This window comes from Alexandromys fortis, unplaced genomic scaffold (assembly GCF_014885135.2).
Source record: "Alexandromys fortis isolate MF-2015 unplaced genomic scaffold, M_Fortis_MF-2015_v1.1 scaffold_285, whole genome shotgun sequence".
Lineage (NCBI taxonomy): Eukaryota > Metazoa > Chordata > Mammalia > Rodentia > Cricetidae > Alexandromys > Alexandromys fortis.
Window position 1 is genome coordinate 405165 of NW_026068191.1, and position 14274 is coordinate 419438.

At 41.3% G+C, this 14274-nt stretch overlaps 1 protein-coding gene across 1 annotated transcript in view; it reads left to right on the forward strand.

The window, feature by feature from the left end:
* Positions 1-14274, forward strand: part of Supt16h (SPT16 homolog, facilitates chromatin remodeling subunit) — a 32852-nt gene that overhangs the window by 6105 nt on the left and 12473 nt on the right. Inside the window, exons 2-15 of the mRNA XM_050129486.1 lie at positions 4093-4185; positions 5259-5429; positions 6255-6407; positions 7049-7195; positions 7536-7687; positions 8490-8662; positions 9034-9124; positions 10187-10260; positions 10356-10468; positions 11920-11985; positions 12098-12193; positions 12413-12528; positions 12624-12777; positions 13601-13728. Coding sequence (XP_049985443.1) covers positions 4093-4185; positions 5259-5429; positions 6255-6407; positions 7049-7195; positions 7536-7687; positions 8490-8662; positions 9034-9124; positions 10187-10260; positions 10356-10468; positions 11920-11985; positions 12098-12193; positions 12413-12528; positions 12624-12777; positions 13601-13728 — 1727 coding nt within the window. The remainder of the gene's footprint in view (positions 1-4092; positions 4186-5258; positions 5430-6254; positions 6408-7048; positions 7196-7535; positions 7688-8489; positions 8663-9033; positions 9125-10186; positions 10261-10355; positions 10469-11919; positions 11986-12097; positions 12194-12412; positions 12529-12623; positions 12778-13600; positions 13729-14274) is intronic.

A 14274-nucleotide genomic window follows, 5' to 3' on the forward strand; every position in this document is an offset into this window, starting at 1 on the left:
GCTTTCAGCTTTCATGGTTTTTACAGTGTGGAGGCGGTGGCACTGCCCTTACTCCCAGTGTTTGGAGTGGGTGGGTCTCTGAGTTCAACGCCAACCTCACCTACAGAAACAGCCAGGGGCTACAGATAGGGAAACCCTGTGTCTCAAAAGAAGTTGACGGCTCTTGATAGTGATATTACTGGTTGTATATTTAATGCACTATAGTTTTAGCATTGTTTTGGTGTCTCAGGGTGGGGGCAGGGACTCCTGGAATTCTCTTAACCATCCTCCTGCCTCTGTCTCCCAGAGTGCTGGGGTTATATAGGCATGCACTACCCTACCCAGAAAGCGTAATTATTTTTAAACACTCACTGGGACCTGGAGAGACAGCTCAGTACTGACTGCTCTTCCATAGGACCCAGGTTAGATTCCCAGCACCCACATGAAAACTCTCAACCAACTGCAAGTCAAGTTCCAAGGGATAATCTCCCTGTCTCAAGGCGGGGAAAGATCTCAGAAGAACGGTGACCTATACATACCTGTGATCACGGGTCTAGGTAAGTGGAAGCAGGATTAGGAGTTAAAAGTCATCCTTCGTTACATAGGAAAGTTTGAGGCCACCTGAGCTACATGATCCTGCCTAGAAGAGAAGAAAGGGGGAAACTCATTGTAAAACATTGTGTTTGTGTGCCTTTCTTTATGTGTGTGGGTGTTTCACCTGCATGTATGTCTGTGTACCAAGTGCATACTTGGTGCCTGAGGAGACCAGAAGTTACAGACAGTTGTAAGTTGTGGATGCTGGGAATTGAACCTTGTCCTCTGGAAAAGCAACCACTACTCCTAATCATCTGTCCAGCATTGCCACGCTTCTTTTCGGTTTTTCGAGACAGGGTTTCTCAGGAACCTTGGAGCCCATCCTGGAACTCGCTCTGTATCTGCTTGCCTCTGCCTCTGCATCCCAAGTGCCAGGATTAAAGGCATGCACCACCACTGCCTGGCCCGTAGCAAGAGTATGTTCGGTGTTTGCCTTGTGCCGTCTATGTACTGCCTAGCTTGGGGAGAGCATACTGTGCTGTTGATATAATAGTGATATCACCTAGTGCTTGTTTCTCATCAGTTGTACCCCTGCTTTATTTTTTTTTCTCTTATGGAGTCTTTAATGAAAGATTTTCAGCCCTGTCTTGGTTGCTTCCTATATGATGAATATGTCTATAGGCATACCTATATGATATCTCTCAAGTTTTGGCGATCTAAGAAACCAAAATGAAAGCCAAGTATGTTCGTGCATACCTATAATCCAGCACTTGGGAAGCTCAGAATGGAGGGTTACAAGCCATGTTGGCTACATAGTGGGACCTTGTTTTAAAGAAAAAAAATAGTCTCTCCACATTAACAATAAGGCATTAAGGCACTGTATGAACAGGGCCTCTCATCTGGAAAGAGGGGATTGGCTATGTTTATTCCATAGAGAACCAGCAAATGTCAGTATCTGTTTTATTTTGCATTGTTTTTTTCCTGGATTTAGGAAATATGTTCAAAGTTGAGCATTTTTTATTTTAGCTCATCTTGATATTTGTTTACAAGTATTGTTATCTAGAATACAGAATTTAATTTCCTGATAAATTAGAACATGTCTTCTGGGTGTAGTATCTCAGTTGAGCATTTCCAAGCACACTTAATGCTTTACTGGGTGGTTTCTAATGAAAATTAAATTATTTTGCAGAGGGATTAGATCAGAACTCCTGAGAATTGGAGATGTGTGACCCCTATCAGCCCTGTTCTTATATACGGACCCCATCCCCCCTTCTGTGGTACTTAGTATTTCCTGGATTTCTATGAGACCTCTTACCAATTTCTTCCCAGTAGAGGGCTTGTTTGTACAAGTGTAGTTAGTTGAGCTCTGCTTGCTCATTTGCTGTTGTTCTTTTGAAAAACTATTAAACTCTTTACATTATTTTTTAAATGATAGTGTGTACCAATATAAGCACAAAGTATGTCACATGTCAAAAATAAAAATAATGTAAGTGCCACTGTTTTAACAAATTGTAGTGTTAGGGACCAGCTCAAGCATATACATTCCTAATGTGACCAAGAGTAAAAGAAAACTGGAAACTGTCGCTTTTACTCTGAGTTTGACTATTTGAAGTCATACCATTTCCTTTTGAGCTGTATAGGTTTTCAGAACTAGATACACTGTATTTATTTTGTGCTGGTTATATATGGTGACTAATATATATATATATTATATATATGATGACAGTAATGTTACCTTTCTGGTTTGCAATGAGAGTTTTAGTTAAGAGCCATTTTAGTCTTAAAGAGAGAAAATACTGATATAATGATTCCTGGGAGCTGTACATTATTACAATAACATTAACTCTTGTGATTCTCAGGACAACACTTCAGAAGATAAAGACTAGAGTTCAGAAAGTTTAGGTTAAAATTAAGTGGGTTTAAAAGCCAACAGTCTGATCTTAACGTTTGTCTAGTACACATACTATTTCTCTAAATATAGACTATACAGCAGCAACAATACCCATTTCTTGGAGTTGCTGAAAGAAATTATTCAGGGTACTGAGGTAGAAAGAGCATGAATTCAGGGCCATTTTTAGTTACATAGAGAAACCTTGTCTCAAAAGAAAATAAATTACTAGTACTAATATCATATCTGATAAAGCTTGTCAGAGATTCTAAGACTTAATAAAACTTTTCTAATGAGTTTTTAATAAAACTTAGCATGTGTGGTTTTGTTGGATTTTAACATCAGGAAGATGCACGTTGAATCCCTGTTCCAGTTACGATGCTATTATCAAAAATCAGCATGCCGGCTACAATGGGAGGAAAGGGAAGCCTCAGGTACTGTTGGTGGGAATGTAAATTAATGTGGCCATTATGCAGAACGATACCAAAGATCTGCCATGCGATACTGTTAGCCTTGCTCTCAGTAGTTAGCAAAGTAAATTAAAGCTGTGTATCCAGGAGATACCTTGTTTGTTTGTTTGTTTGTTGTATTACTGTTCACAGCCCCAAAATATGCAGCTAACCTACTTGTCTGTCCAGGAATGAATGCATAAGACAAATATGGCACATAAACACAGTTGACTATTGCTGCACAGAATGAGCCAGGTGTGGCAGTGCACACCCATAGTCACACTCGGTTCTAGAGGTGGGAAGTTCAAGTCTAGCTACACAGCAAGCAGTGTTTGTCTTTAGAAGACACCAGAGGCTAGAGTGGTGGCTCAGAGACCTGGAGTTTGGTTTCCAGCACCCACATCAGGCAGCTTACAACTACCTAGCTAGCTCCAGGAGATCTAAATGTTATTTTAAAAGAAAATAATTAAATTCTATCACAGAATTGTTTGATTAAAGGTCCACCTGAAAAATGAATAGTGCCAACTGGTTCAGAAGGGCAGAGGGATGAGGACAGAGGAAGGGTGGGTAACCAGTACCAAACACAGAAGGGATACGGTGGTATGTCAGTCAGAATACCTGTTTCTATTTTAGGAAGATATAAAAAAGAAGAAATGTCAGAAGCCCTATGGGGAAGCCATAGTTGCCATTGTTTAGTTGCTGTGGAACGTTCCAAGAGTGGTTAGCAGTCAGAAGACTGACTCCTGCAGTCATGGTGATGTTTCCGTATCTGAGTACATTAGGAGGGCACTGAACCGAAAATGGGTGGCTTTAGTTGTGTGTGAGTGTATCTCAAAGCTGAGTCTCTAAAAGAGGTGACTTGATGGTTGTTGTCAAGCAGGCGTGCACGTCAGGTTTCCTGCTATTAGGAACTTTGTACCTGAGGCAGATACTGAAATCTATATTTCTGTTACTAGTGTGTGAAAAGTAATAAGGTTCTGGGAGGTGCAATTTTTCTGCAGGCATGACCTGACTTCAAATCCTCAGCACCTACATAAGAAAGTCACCAGAGACACACATGCTCCAACTTCAGCGTTGGACCACAGATCTCAACTCCTAGCTAGTCAAATGACAAATTTCTGGTGTAGTGAGAGACCCTGTTTCAAAGCAGAAAGACAGAGCAGTAAAAGATGTCCCATACCCTGCTTTGGCCTCCAGGAACACATACATAAAGAAAGTAAGTAAATTATCCTCTCTTTTCAGAAAGGAGAAGACGAATATGCCAGTATTGATGCCATTGTTGTATCGGTGGGGGTGGATGAAGAAATTGTGTATGCCAAGTCAACTGCCTTACAGGTAAGAGGCTTACAGCATTCAGTTCCTGGGTCTAGTGCGCAGCTCAGTAGTAAATGTGCTTTATGTTTGGGAGGCTCTCGGTGGTCCTCACTTACAGGTTGGAGGAGGTATGGAATATCTTCCTCGCCACATACGTTTCCATTGTCTTTAGCACTGAGTAGAATCTAAGGAAAGAAGGTGTGTGTAGATGAACTGTATTTAATTATATGTAAGAGTGGGTTAAACAAAGTGTTTTTCTTATATACAGTTTTCAGGAACTCAGGCTGTATCCAGCTTCCTACTATTCCACTTTGCTCTTGATATGAAATAGCTGCTAGAACTTTGGTCATTCTTTACTCTAAGCAGAAATACAGAGAAAGGAAAACTAGCAACCTTCCTGTTTTAAAATGACTTACGTGACGTCTGACATAATAGATATAGTTATTTCTTATTGGCTGAGATATAACCCAGTAGCCAGCTGTATCATGGCAGAAAGGGTCAGGAATAGTTTTGCTGTGAATGAAGACATGAATAGTTGTGGTCAGCTGCGGTCTCCAAGGAGATGGAATGAAGTGCTGTCGCTCATGCTGTGTGTTTCTGTTCTGAGCAGTCAGGTAGCTCCCATGGCATAGGATTTCTGGAACTTAGCTTTCCTGAGGCCTAGACACCCTTCATTGCCAGGGAAACATAAATGAAACACAAAATTGTCCAAATAATCTGATATTTTTTACAGTAAACTTTTTTGTTTGGGTTTTTCATTTTTTGAGACAGGGTTTTTCTATATAGCCCTAGCTGTCCTGAAACTCACTTTGTAGACCAGGCTGGCCTCAAACTCACACAGATCTGCCTGCCTTTGCCTCCCGATGATTTTATGTTCTTAACTATGAAATATTTTGTGCATATAAGAGCAGATGGAATCCTATGTCTCACATACACACCGTTCAGCACTTACTATTCAACCCTTGATCCAGATTCTTTTATTTGTATCTACATCAAAGCTACTCCATCCCAGATTTTAAAGTTAACCCAGATGTGTTAGTTTATCCAAAAATATGTTTATCTATAATGCTTTTGTCATTGTTGTTTTTCCATAGACATGGCTCTTTGGTTATGAGCTAACTGATACAATCATGGTCTTCTGTGATGACAAAATCATCTTCATGGCCAGCAAAAAAAAAGTGGAATTTTTGAAACAGATTGCCAATACTAAAGGCAATGAGAATGCTAATGGAGCCCCTGCCATAACACTGCTCGTCAGAGAGAAGGTCAGGACCAGTAAATGTTGTTTAAAATGTGGGATAGAATGTTAAGCATTGAGCACAAGTGCCTTGGGGACTTATAAAATGCATGAAAAGAAGGCCAGACGCAGTGAGTGTTTAATCTCAGCACTTGGGACACAGATAAGCAGGTCTCTCAGAACAAACAAAAAGTAAGAAAGTTGTAGCTTTAATCACAGTGCTGAGTCTTCAATTGAATGGGAAGAAAGGAGCTCTGGAGCTCTTAGCTTGGCAGCAGTGGAATGAGCTGTAGTTTGGTGAGTAGTACTAACTTGACCTCTTTCTGAGGATGCAGGTTTTTTTCTATTACAATAACGAATTAGAGCTCTTAACCTAAAAGTCCTTAAAAAAAAAAAAAAAACTTAGATGTGCTCATTTCTCAGAATGTTCTGTATTTGAGTTTTCTTTGTATAAAGAAAGAGAATAGTCTTGTCAAAATACCCCCAAAAAATGTCTGTCAGTATTGGGCATGTGATAATCTGCTCCGAAGAAATGGGTGGGGCTCAGAAAACGCATCCTTTCCATGATTTAGATTATTACTCTCTGGGCTGGAGAGATGGCTCAGTGGTTAAGAGCATTGCCTCCTCTTCCATAGGTCCTGAGTTCAATTCCCAGCAACCACATGGTGGCTCACAACCATCTGTAGAGAGGTCTGGCGCCCTCTTCTGGCCTTCGGGCATACAGACAGAATATTGTATACATAATAAATAAATAAATATTTAAAAAAATAGATTATTACTCTCTGCTTGTTGCTAGGTAGAAAATAGAAGTCTAATTCTTCAATTAACATTTCCTTTCCTGTGGCATTGATAGAACGAAAGTAATAAGAGCAGCTTTGACAAAATGATTGAAGCCATTAAAGAAAGCAAGAATGGCAAGAAAATTGGAGTGTTCAGCAAAGACAAGTTCCCAGGAGAGTTCATGAAGAGCTGGAGTGACTGTCTCAACAAAGAGGGCTTTGACAAAGTAAGGTTCTCCAGGGAGGAGCACACTGAAGGGGACACAGGAGGCAGCGTGGGCTTCCCTCACAGCAGAGGGTTTTCATTTGGGAAAACCCATGTTCGTTCTTCACAGTTCTGATTTTCATGTCCTTTGGCTAAGTCAAATTCCTGTTTAATTTTCCTTTAGAAGATAAGGCATTCAGAAGTGGTGCGGCCACATTAGGTAACTCACATTAGATAGCTGAGAAGAGCCGGGCGATGGTGGCACACGCCTTTAATCCCAGCTCTCGGGAGGCAGAGGCAGGCGGATCTCTGTGAGTTCGAGACCAGCCTGGTCTACAAGAGCTAGTTCCAGGACAGGCTCCAAAACCACAGAGAGACCCTGTCTCGAAAAACCAAAAAAAATAAATAAATAGATAGCTGAGAAGAATCTCTTACTCAAAAACTGTTTTGGATTCATCTTTCCCTGCCTTCCTGCCTTCTCCAACCTAGAAAGATAAATTTATGTGTTCAGTAGTACATTGGCTTAATGTCTCATATAATGCACGTGTGTCCTAAGAGAGGCGTTTTAAGTGTTCATTCAGTTCCGGAAGAGAGTGAGCGTTCTGAGGCATGCATTGCTGGGGGATGTGTCTGGCAGTTAGAGATTCACCACTTTGCCTGCAGGTAGATATCAGTGCTGTTGTGGCGTACACCATCGCTGTGAAGGAGGATGGTGAGCTCAACCTGATGAAGAAAGCAGCCAGCATCACCTCTGAGGTCTTCAACAAATTCTTCAAGGAAAGAGTCATGGAAATAGTGGATGCAGATGAGGTAATGAAAGAGGGAGGCTGTGTTGATGAAGTAGTACCGAGTCTCTGCTCAGCTTGGACCACATTTTCAAGGTTTTTGTTTTACTTCCTTTGAAATTGGTAACTCCTTCAAAATAAGTAAACATGTACTGTGGTTCATTGAAACTGTTATTTTACTGGAGAATCCTGGAAAGCTATGAATGCCACATAAGCTCCACATTTCTTTCGATATCAATATACCGTCTGGTGTGTACACCATGTTATTATCAACATGTGCGTGCTGTGCCTTCAAATGACACGTTCTACTTAAAATTGTGTGTGCTGCCCTCCAGTGAGTGTTACTGTATTTCTGCATACTCTAGAAAGTTCGGCATAGCAAATTGGCTGAGTCTGTGGAAAAGGCCATTGAAGAGAAAAAATACCTAGCTGGGGCCGACCCTTCTACTGTGGAAATGTGTTACCCTCCCATCATTCAGAGTGGCGGCAACTATAATCTCAAATTCAGTGTGGTGAGGTAAGTATGGAAACTTCATAATACAGTGGCCAGGGCATTTTAACCTGTTTTTTTTCTTTTGACTTTTTCAAAAAGCAAGAGACAGAATAACTAATTTGCTTTACATATAATCATGTATATGTGTATTTCATTGCATCTTACATTAGCAGTTGATAATAAATATTTTTGTCCAAATTCTTAAATAATGCTAGATAAGGGGGAGAGATAGTTCATTGGTTAAGAGCACATATCTCTGCTCTACCGTGAGGACTACAGTTGAAATACCGCTACCTACAGCAGACAGCTCCAAGAGTCAGGGGCCTCCCAAGTCCAAGGCCAGCCAGAGTTACAGAGAGACCCTAGTGGGCAGTGCTAGAAAATGCAAAACAAACTGAAAGAAATTGAAAGGGTAGGTATACCATCAGCTAATTTATTTAATATTAAGACCTACTGTGAAAAGGGCTCTGCTGGGACCGCAGTTCAGTAGTAGAGCACTGGCTTGGGGTGTCAAAAGGCCTCAGGTTTGAGCCCCAGCACCACCAAACACAAACACATACAGAAAAATTATAACTTAAGGTCATAGAGGACCAGAATGTAAGTAACTTCCCAACACCCATAACATGCTGTCTTTCCGTTTTATACTGCAGTTATTATCTCCCTGGATTTTAACCTAAAGTCCGGGTCTCTAGTCATACGTGACAACTATAAGTGGTGTGTCTAGGGTGGAAGGGGTTACGTCTGTTCTGTTGGGAGTGTGGGTGTTGAGCGCCGGTGCTGCTCTGCCGGATTTGCTGATAAAATGCTTTCTTGTTTTGTTCCCTAGTGATAAAAATCATATGCATTTTGGGGCCATTACGTGTGCCATGGGCATTCGCTTCAAATCTTACTGCTCCAACCTTGTTCGCACCTTGATGGTTGACCCTACTCAGGAAGTTCAAGAAAATTACAATTTTTTACTCCAGCTTCAAGAGGAGTTGCTAAAAGAATTAAGACATGGTAAGATTCCAAAGAAAGGCTGGTCTGGAGGTCCTGGCTGTTTCATGGTCCCCCTGGATCTGGGATTCTGAGTAATGGTTTTTAGGGACTGAGGATGTAGCTTGTCTAGATTGTGCAGGGCCTGGATTTCATCCTTAGCACAGCCGAAAGAGACCAGCTTCAGTTCCCAGCACTACAAAAGAAACAAATGATTATATGCTTTCTGTTTTAAAAATTCAGATTCCTAATTCCTGTCATGGCAGATACTCCTCCTTTCACACTTTGAAAAACGCTACTTTAAGGGACTTAGTAGGTAAAAATAACTTCATTACATGATGTCATTTTGTTGTCTTACACTGAAAAAATACTTAATGTCTCTTTTCTCTCATTAGGCGTAAAGATATGTGATGTGTATAACTCTGTCATGGATGTGGTGAAGAAACAGAAGCCAGAGCTGCTAAACAAAATCACGAAAAACCTAGGGTGTGTTGCAGTGTTGTGCTGTGTCTAGCAGTCAGCCTGTATTCTTAAGACTGGTCTCTCTAATGTTTGGGAGTATTTGATTGTTGTTATGAGACGGGGTTTCCTACAGTAACTCACACTGACCACCCAACTCCTTCCAGCCTGAGCTACACAAAACTTCTCAAGAACTGGACCTGCAGGCGTGTGCCATCAGTTGTCTAACCAGTAGTTTTGTTTGTTTTCCTTTTGTCACCAGTATTTTACATGGGCACGTTGGTGTGTGCCAAGCAAATGTTACCAGAGAGAGAGAAAGAGCAATTAAATGGCTCTAGGATGGCCTACTGGATTTATTCTGAACTTGATACAGTGTTTTACTGAGTAAAACAGAGAGCTCATGGGAACCAGTTCTAGACGCACTCTTCGCTGTGTGTGTTCTTCCTGGACTCGGGCTTATAACAAGTCCTATTCTACTGAAAAACTGCCTCTCAGTTCAGTCTCCTCTGTATTATTTATAGAAAAACTCTTTTTTTATTTAATGGTACATTAAATTTTAAAGCTAAAAATATTACTGTATGCTAATATTAAATCTCTATAAATGTTTTGTGAAGTGATTAGGAAACTTTTGAGCTTTTTTATTTTTACATTTACGTATGTCTTGTGTCCTGTCACCGGTGTGCATGTGAAGATCAGAGGTCACATCTCAAAGCAGTTCTTTTCTCTCCTGTGGATGGGCACTTACCGAATGAGCCATCTCACTGGGCCTGGGAATTATTTTTTGATAATGGAATTATATAACATTTAGAGGCCTAAAACTGTCTTCTTTGTTTTGGGGGAATTTTTGGTTGGGATTTTGGTTTTTGCATTGTTTTTGTTTGTTTGTTTGTTTGGGGTTTTGGTGAGGATTTTTTTAATTTTTTAATTTTTTTTTTTTTTTTTGCTTCGTTTTGTTAATTTCTTCCTTTACTAATAGAGCATCAAGGGTAGATCACTTTTACTTGTTGGCCTGCTTTATCTGAAAGTTGGAATCACATGTGGGCCATATTACTGATGTTTTAACCTGCTTATATTTTTCTTTGTTTTCAGATTTGGGATGGGAATTGAATTCCGTGAAGGCTCTCTAGTAATCAATAGTAAAAATCAGTACAAGCTGAAGAAAGGTAATTTGAGTGATTCCCTGTTATTCCTTTTCTGTATAAATTTTCCTTTTCTATACCCTCTGTGGCCACTGACTGTAGCCATTTTGTTACTTTAGGAATGGTTTTCAGCATTAACCTGGGATTTTCAGACCTGACCAACAAAGAAGGGAAGAAACCAGAAGAGAAAACCTATGCCCTGTTCATTGGTGACACAGTGCTTGTAGATGAGGTGTACTATCTTTAAACTTTCCGTGTTCACAAACTGATCTTTGAAGTCTGTCGTGGGCTCTGGTACTTCTGGTCTTTGTTAATGGCTTCTATGTGGGGAAGTCCATTACATAGACTTATTAGAACAGTTGGGAATAGAGACTCTGGCCCAGACACGTGGGTGTTTTAAATCAGGAACTAATTCTAATACTGAAACTTGCTTTTTTTCATGTTCGTTTGTATGTGTGTATGACTCTGAGTGTTGGCATACATGTGTGTACACATGTACCCACAGAGACTAGAAAGGGGGCGATGCAAGTTGTCTGTAGTTTTAGAGTCTATTCTGGACCAGACTCAGGCTGACCTTGAACTCCTAGAGATAGACCTGACTGCCTCCCGAGTGCTGGAATTAATGGTGTACCCCACCACTGCCCAGTGTAGAAGGAGCTGTGAGCTGCCTTCCTGCCGCCCGGCTCCTGGCCACCAGCTAGCTTATGCTCCGAAATAATTACACGGAAACTGTATTCATTTAAACACTGCTTGGTTCCATTATATCTAGCCTCTTCTTGGCTAACTCTCATATCTTGCCTAATCCATATTTAGTAATCTATATAGCACCAGTCTTACTGGGAAAGATTCAGCATGTCTACCTGGTGGCTTGCTTCATCGCGTCTGCCCTGGAGAGGAGAGGCATGGCGTTTGCCTCACTTCCTCTTCCTCCCAGCATTCTGTTCTGTTTACTCCACCCACCTATGTTCTAACCTATCAGGCCAAGCAGTTTCTATATTAATTAACCAATGAAATCAACAGATTGATACATGACACTCCCACATCAGCCCGGCACTCACCCAGCTTTTTTTATGGGTTCTTCATTGAATTGTTCTCTTCCTGTGGCTAGCCATCTCATCAACCCCAAGTGTTTGTACATGGATGAGTGCCCGTGGATCCCTGGAGCTGCAGCTGCAGTTGCAGGTTGCCTAGCACGTGTTGGAACTGAACTCAGGTCTTACCTGTGCGATAGCAATATGCACTCTTAGCTGCTGAGCCACCTATTTTAAAGTCAGCCATTGCTCAGATTATAGTTCCTGAAGAGAAACAGGGAGAGGAAGAACTATTTGTTGTTCTTAGGATCTCTGTGAGTTTGAGGCCAGCCTGGTCTACAGAGTGAGTTCCAGGATCGGCTACAAAGCTACAGAGAAGAAAAAAAAATCTTTTAGAATCTAGAAAGTTCAGCCGGCTGGTAATATCACACACCTTTAATCCCAGCACTTGGGAGGTGGAGGTAGACAGATCTCTGAATTTGAGGCCAGCCTGGTGTACAAGAGCTAGTGCCAGGACAGGCTCCAAAGCTACACAAAGAAACCCTGTCTCAAAAAAGCAAAACAACAACAAAAGAAGAATCTAGAAAGTTCTTGATATTGCCCAACTTAGTTAAGAGCAAATGTTAAAGGTCTAAATTCTTCTGTATTCTAGGATGGCCCAGCCACTGTTCTTACTTCGGTGAAAAAGAAAGTAAAGAATGTGGGGATCTTCCTAAAGGTGAGAAAGCCCTAAATGGTTGTTAGAGGAATCTGAGTGTAATAGAAGAGTTAAGCAGCCTCAGCTTTTTAAAAAGCAGTAAATGGTATTTTTATTATACCTTGTTCAACAGAATGAGGATGAAGAAGAGGAGGAAGAAGAGAAAGATGAGGCAGAGGATCTTCTGGGAAGAGGTTCTAGGGCAGCATTACTGACAGAAAGAACACGGGTAAGTTTACCATTTTAGATCACATGGGCCATGGAGTAGGAGATGCTAATGCATCTCTGTAATCCCAACATTCAGCAGGCGAGGCGAGAGAATCCCCAGGTTAGTTCCTGCTAGGGCCGCGTAGACGGTGCAGGCCAACCATGGAGGCATTAGGAGACTGACTAAAACTGTTGTACATGTGCTCCACGTGTCCCAGTGAATTGATTGTCACTTTCCTAGAATGAAATGACTGCAGAAGAGAAGCGGAGAGCACATCAGAAGGAACTGGCAGCCCAGCTCAACGAGGAAGCCAAGAGGAGGCTGACGGAGCAGAAGGGGGAGCAGCAGATTCAGAAGTAGGCGTCCACGTGGAGGAGGCTGTTATCTAAAGATACGTAACTGCCGAGGTTTCTCAATTACCTTTTGTTTTGTTTCTTTAACCCCACTCCAGAGCTCGCAAATCTAATGTATCCTACAAAAACCCATCTCTGATGCCTAAGGAACCACATATTCGAGAAATGAAGATCTATATTGATAAGAAATATGAGACTGTGATAATGCCCGTGTTTGGCATTGCCACACCCTTCCATATTGCCACAATCAAGGTACCAGTACTCCCTGGCCAGGTGTCCTCATTGTGTTTTCTTTAATACTCTCTGCTCTGCTCTCCACCCTACACTCTGCTGCTGCCTTCCTGCCTCCTTTGTCTCCTGCTCTTGGTGCCCCCCCCTTCTAATTTTCACTTTGTAGGAAATTAAATTAGTCCAGAAAGATGATTTTCCAGTTATTTGGTTTCTTAATTTGTTTGTGTTTCATATGTTTGAGTATGTTTGTGTGGGGGCATATAGGTGCATGTGCCGTAGGTCAGTGTCCAGTGTCTTAACCCAGGCTCTCTCTCCCACTGAGCCCTGACTGAACAATTGGCTAAAGTGACTGACTGTCCACCAAACTCTGGGAATTCACCAGGTCTCTGCCTGCCTTTAGCCCTAGGATTATAAATATGCATACCAAACTTGGGTTTTGTGTGGGTGCTGGGCATGCAAACCTGGGTCCTCGTGTTTTTGCAGCAAGCACTTTACCACCTGAGCCGTCTCCTATAGCCCCTATAGTTTGTGTCTCTGAATTTGTAGTCATTATTTAACCTTAAAATGTGTTCCTGTCATAAGGTATTTTATAATTAGGTTATTATTCATTTATTTATCTGTTTTTGAGAGGCAGTCACTTGATCATGTGACAAACAGTGCTGAATGTGTCTGTCTTGATTTTGGTTCAGTTTCATAGGTTTGACTCAAGCACCAAAATGCAGACTTTTTCTTCTGCAGCTAAGAATTGAACTAGGACCATGTGCACTATAGATAAACGCTCGGTCTCCGAGCTTCATTCTATATTCTAATAACAAACCTAACTTTCCTCTCTTTCTTTGAACAGAACATAAGTATGTCTGTGGAGGGAGATTACACTTACTTGCGAATCAACTTTTATTGTCCAGGCAGTGCTCTTGGCAGGAATGAAGGCAACATCTTTCCCAACCCTGAAGCCACTTTCGTCAAGGAAATGTGAGTCCCCGGGAAACAAGGATTACACTGCTGACTTTGTGATGTTTTAAGTATGGATCCTAGCTTAGAATCATCTTAAGGCAATTTTATATTCACAGTACACATTTTGCAATAGAATTCTCAGGTTAAAAAGAAAATGTGTGTGGGCCAACTATTGTGACACACAGTACAGTTTGAAGCTCACATTCACGAGGCTGAGGCAGAAAATTCACAAGTTCAGGGCCATCCTGGGCTACAGAGTGAGTTCCAAACAACCCTGAACTATAGTGAAACCCATCTCAGAAAAAACAAAGTGTATGCTACATTAGGTTCTTCCTTCATGGGGTGGGATGGAATATTGGGAGATACTGTGTCAGGTTTGAAAAAATACAAGTGTGATTTCCCTACTCCAGTGGATTAGCTGTTATTAAAGACAAGAATTTTTTGTTTGTTTGTTTTCTGATTTCTGACCATTCCCATATTTGGTGGTAGTTGTTTTTCTTTTTGGGTGGAGGGAGAAGGGAGTTTCGAGAAGGGTTTCTCTATAGCTTTGGAGCCTAACCTTGG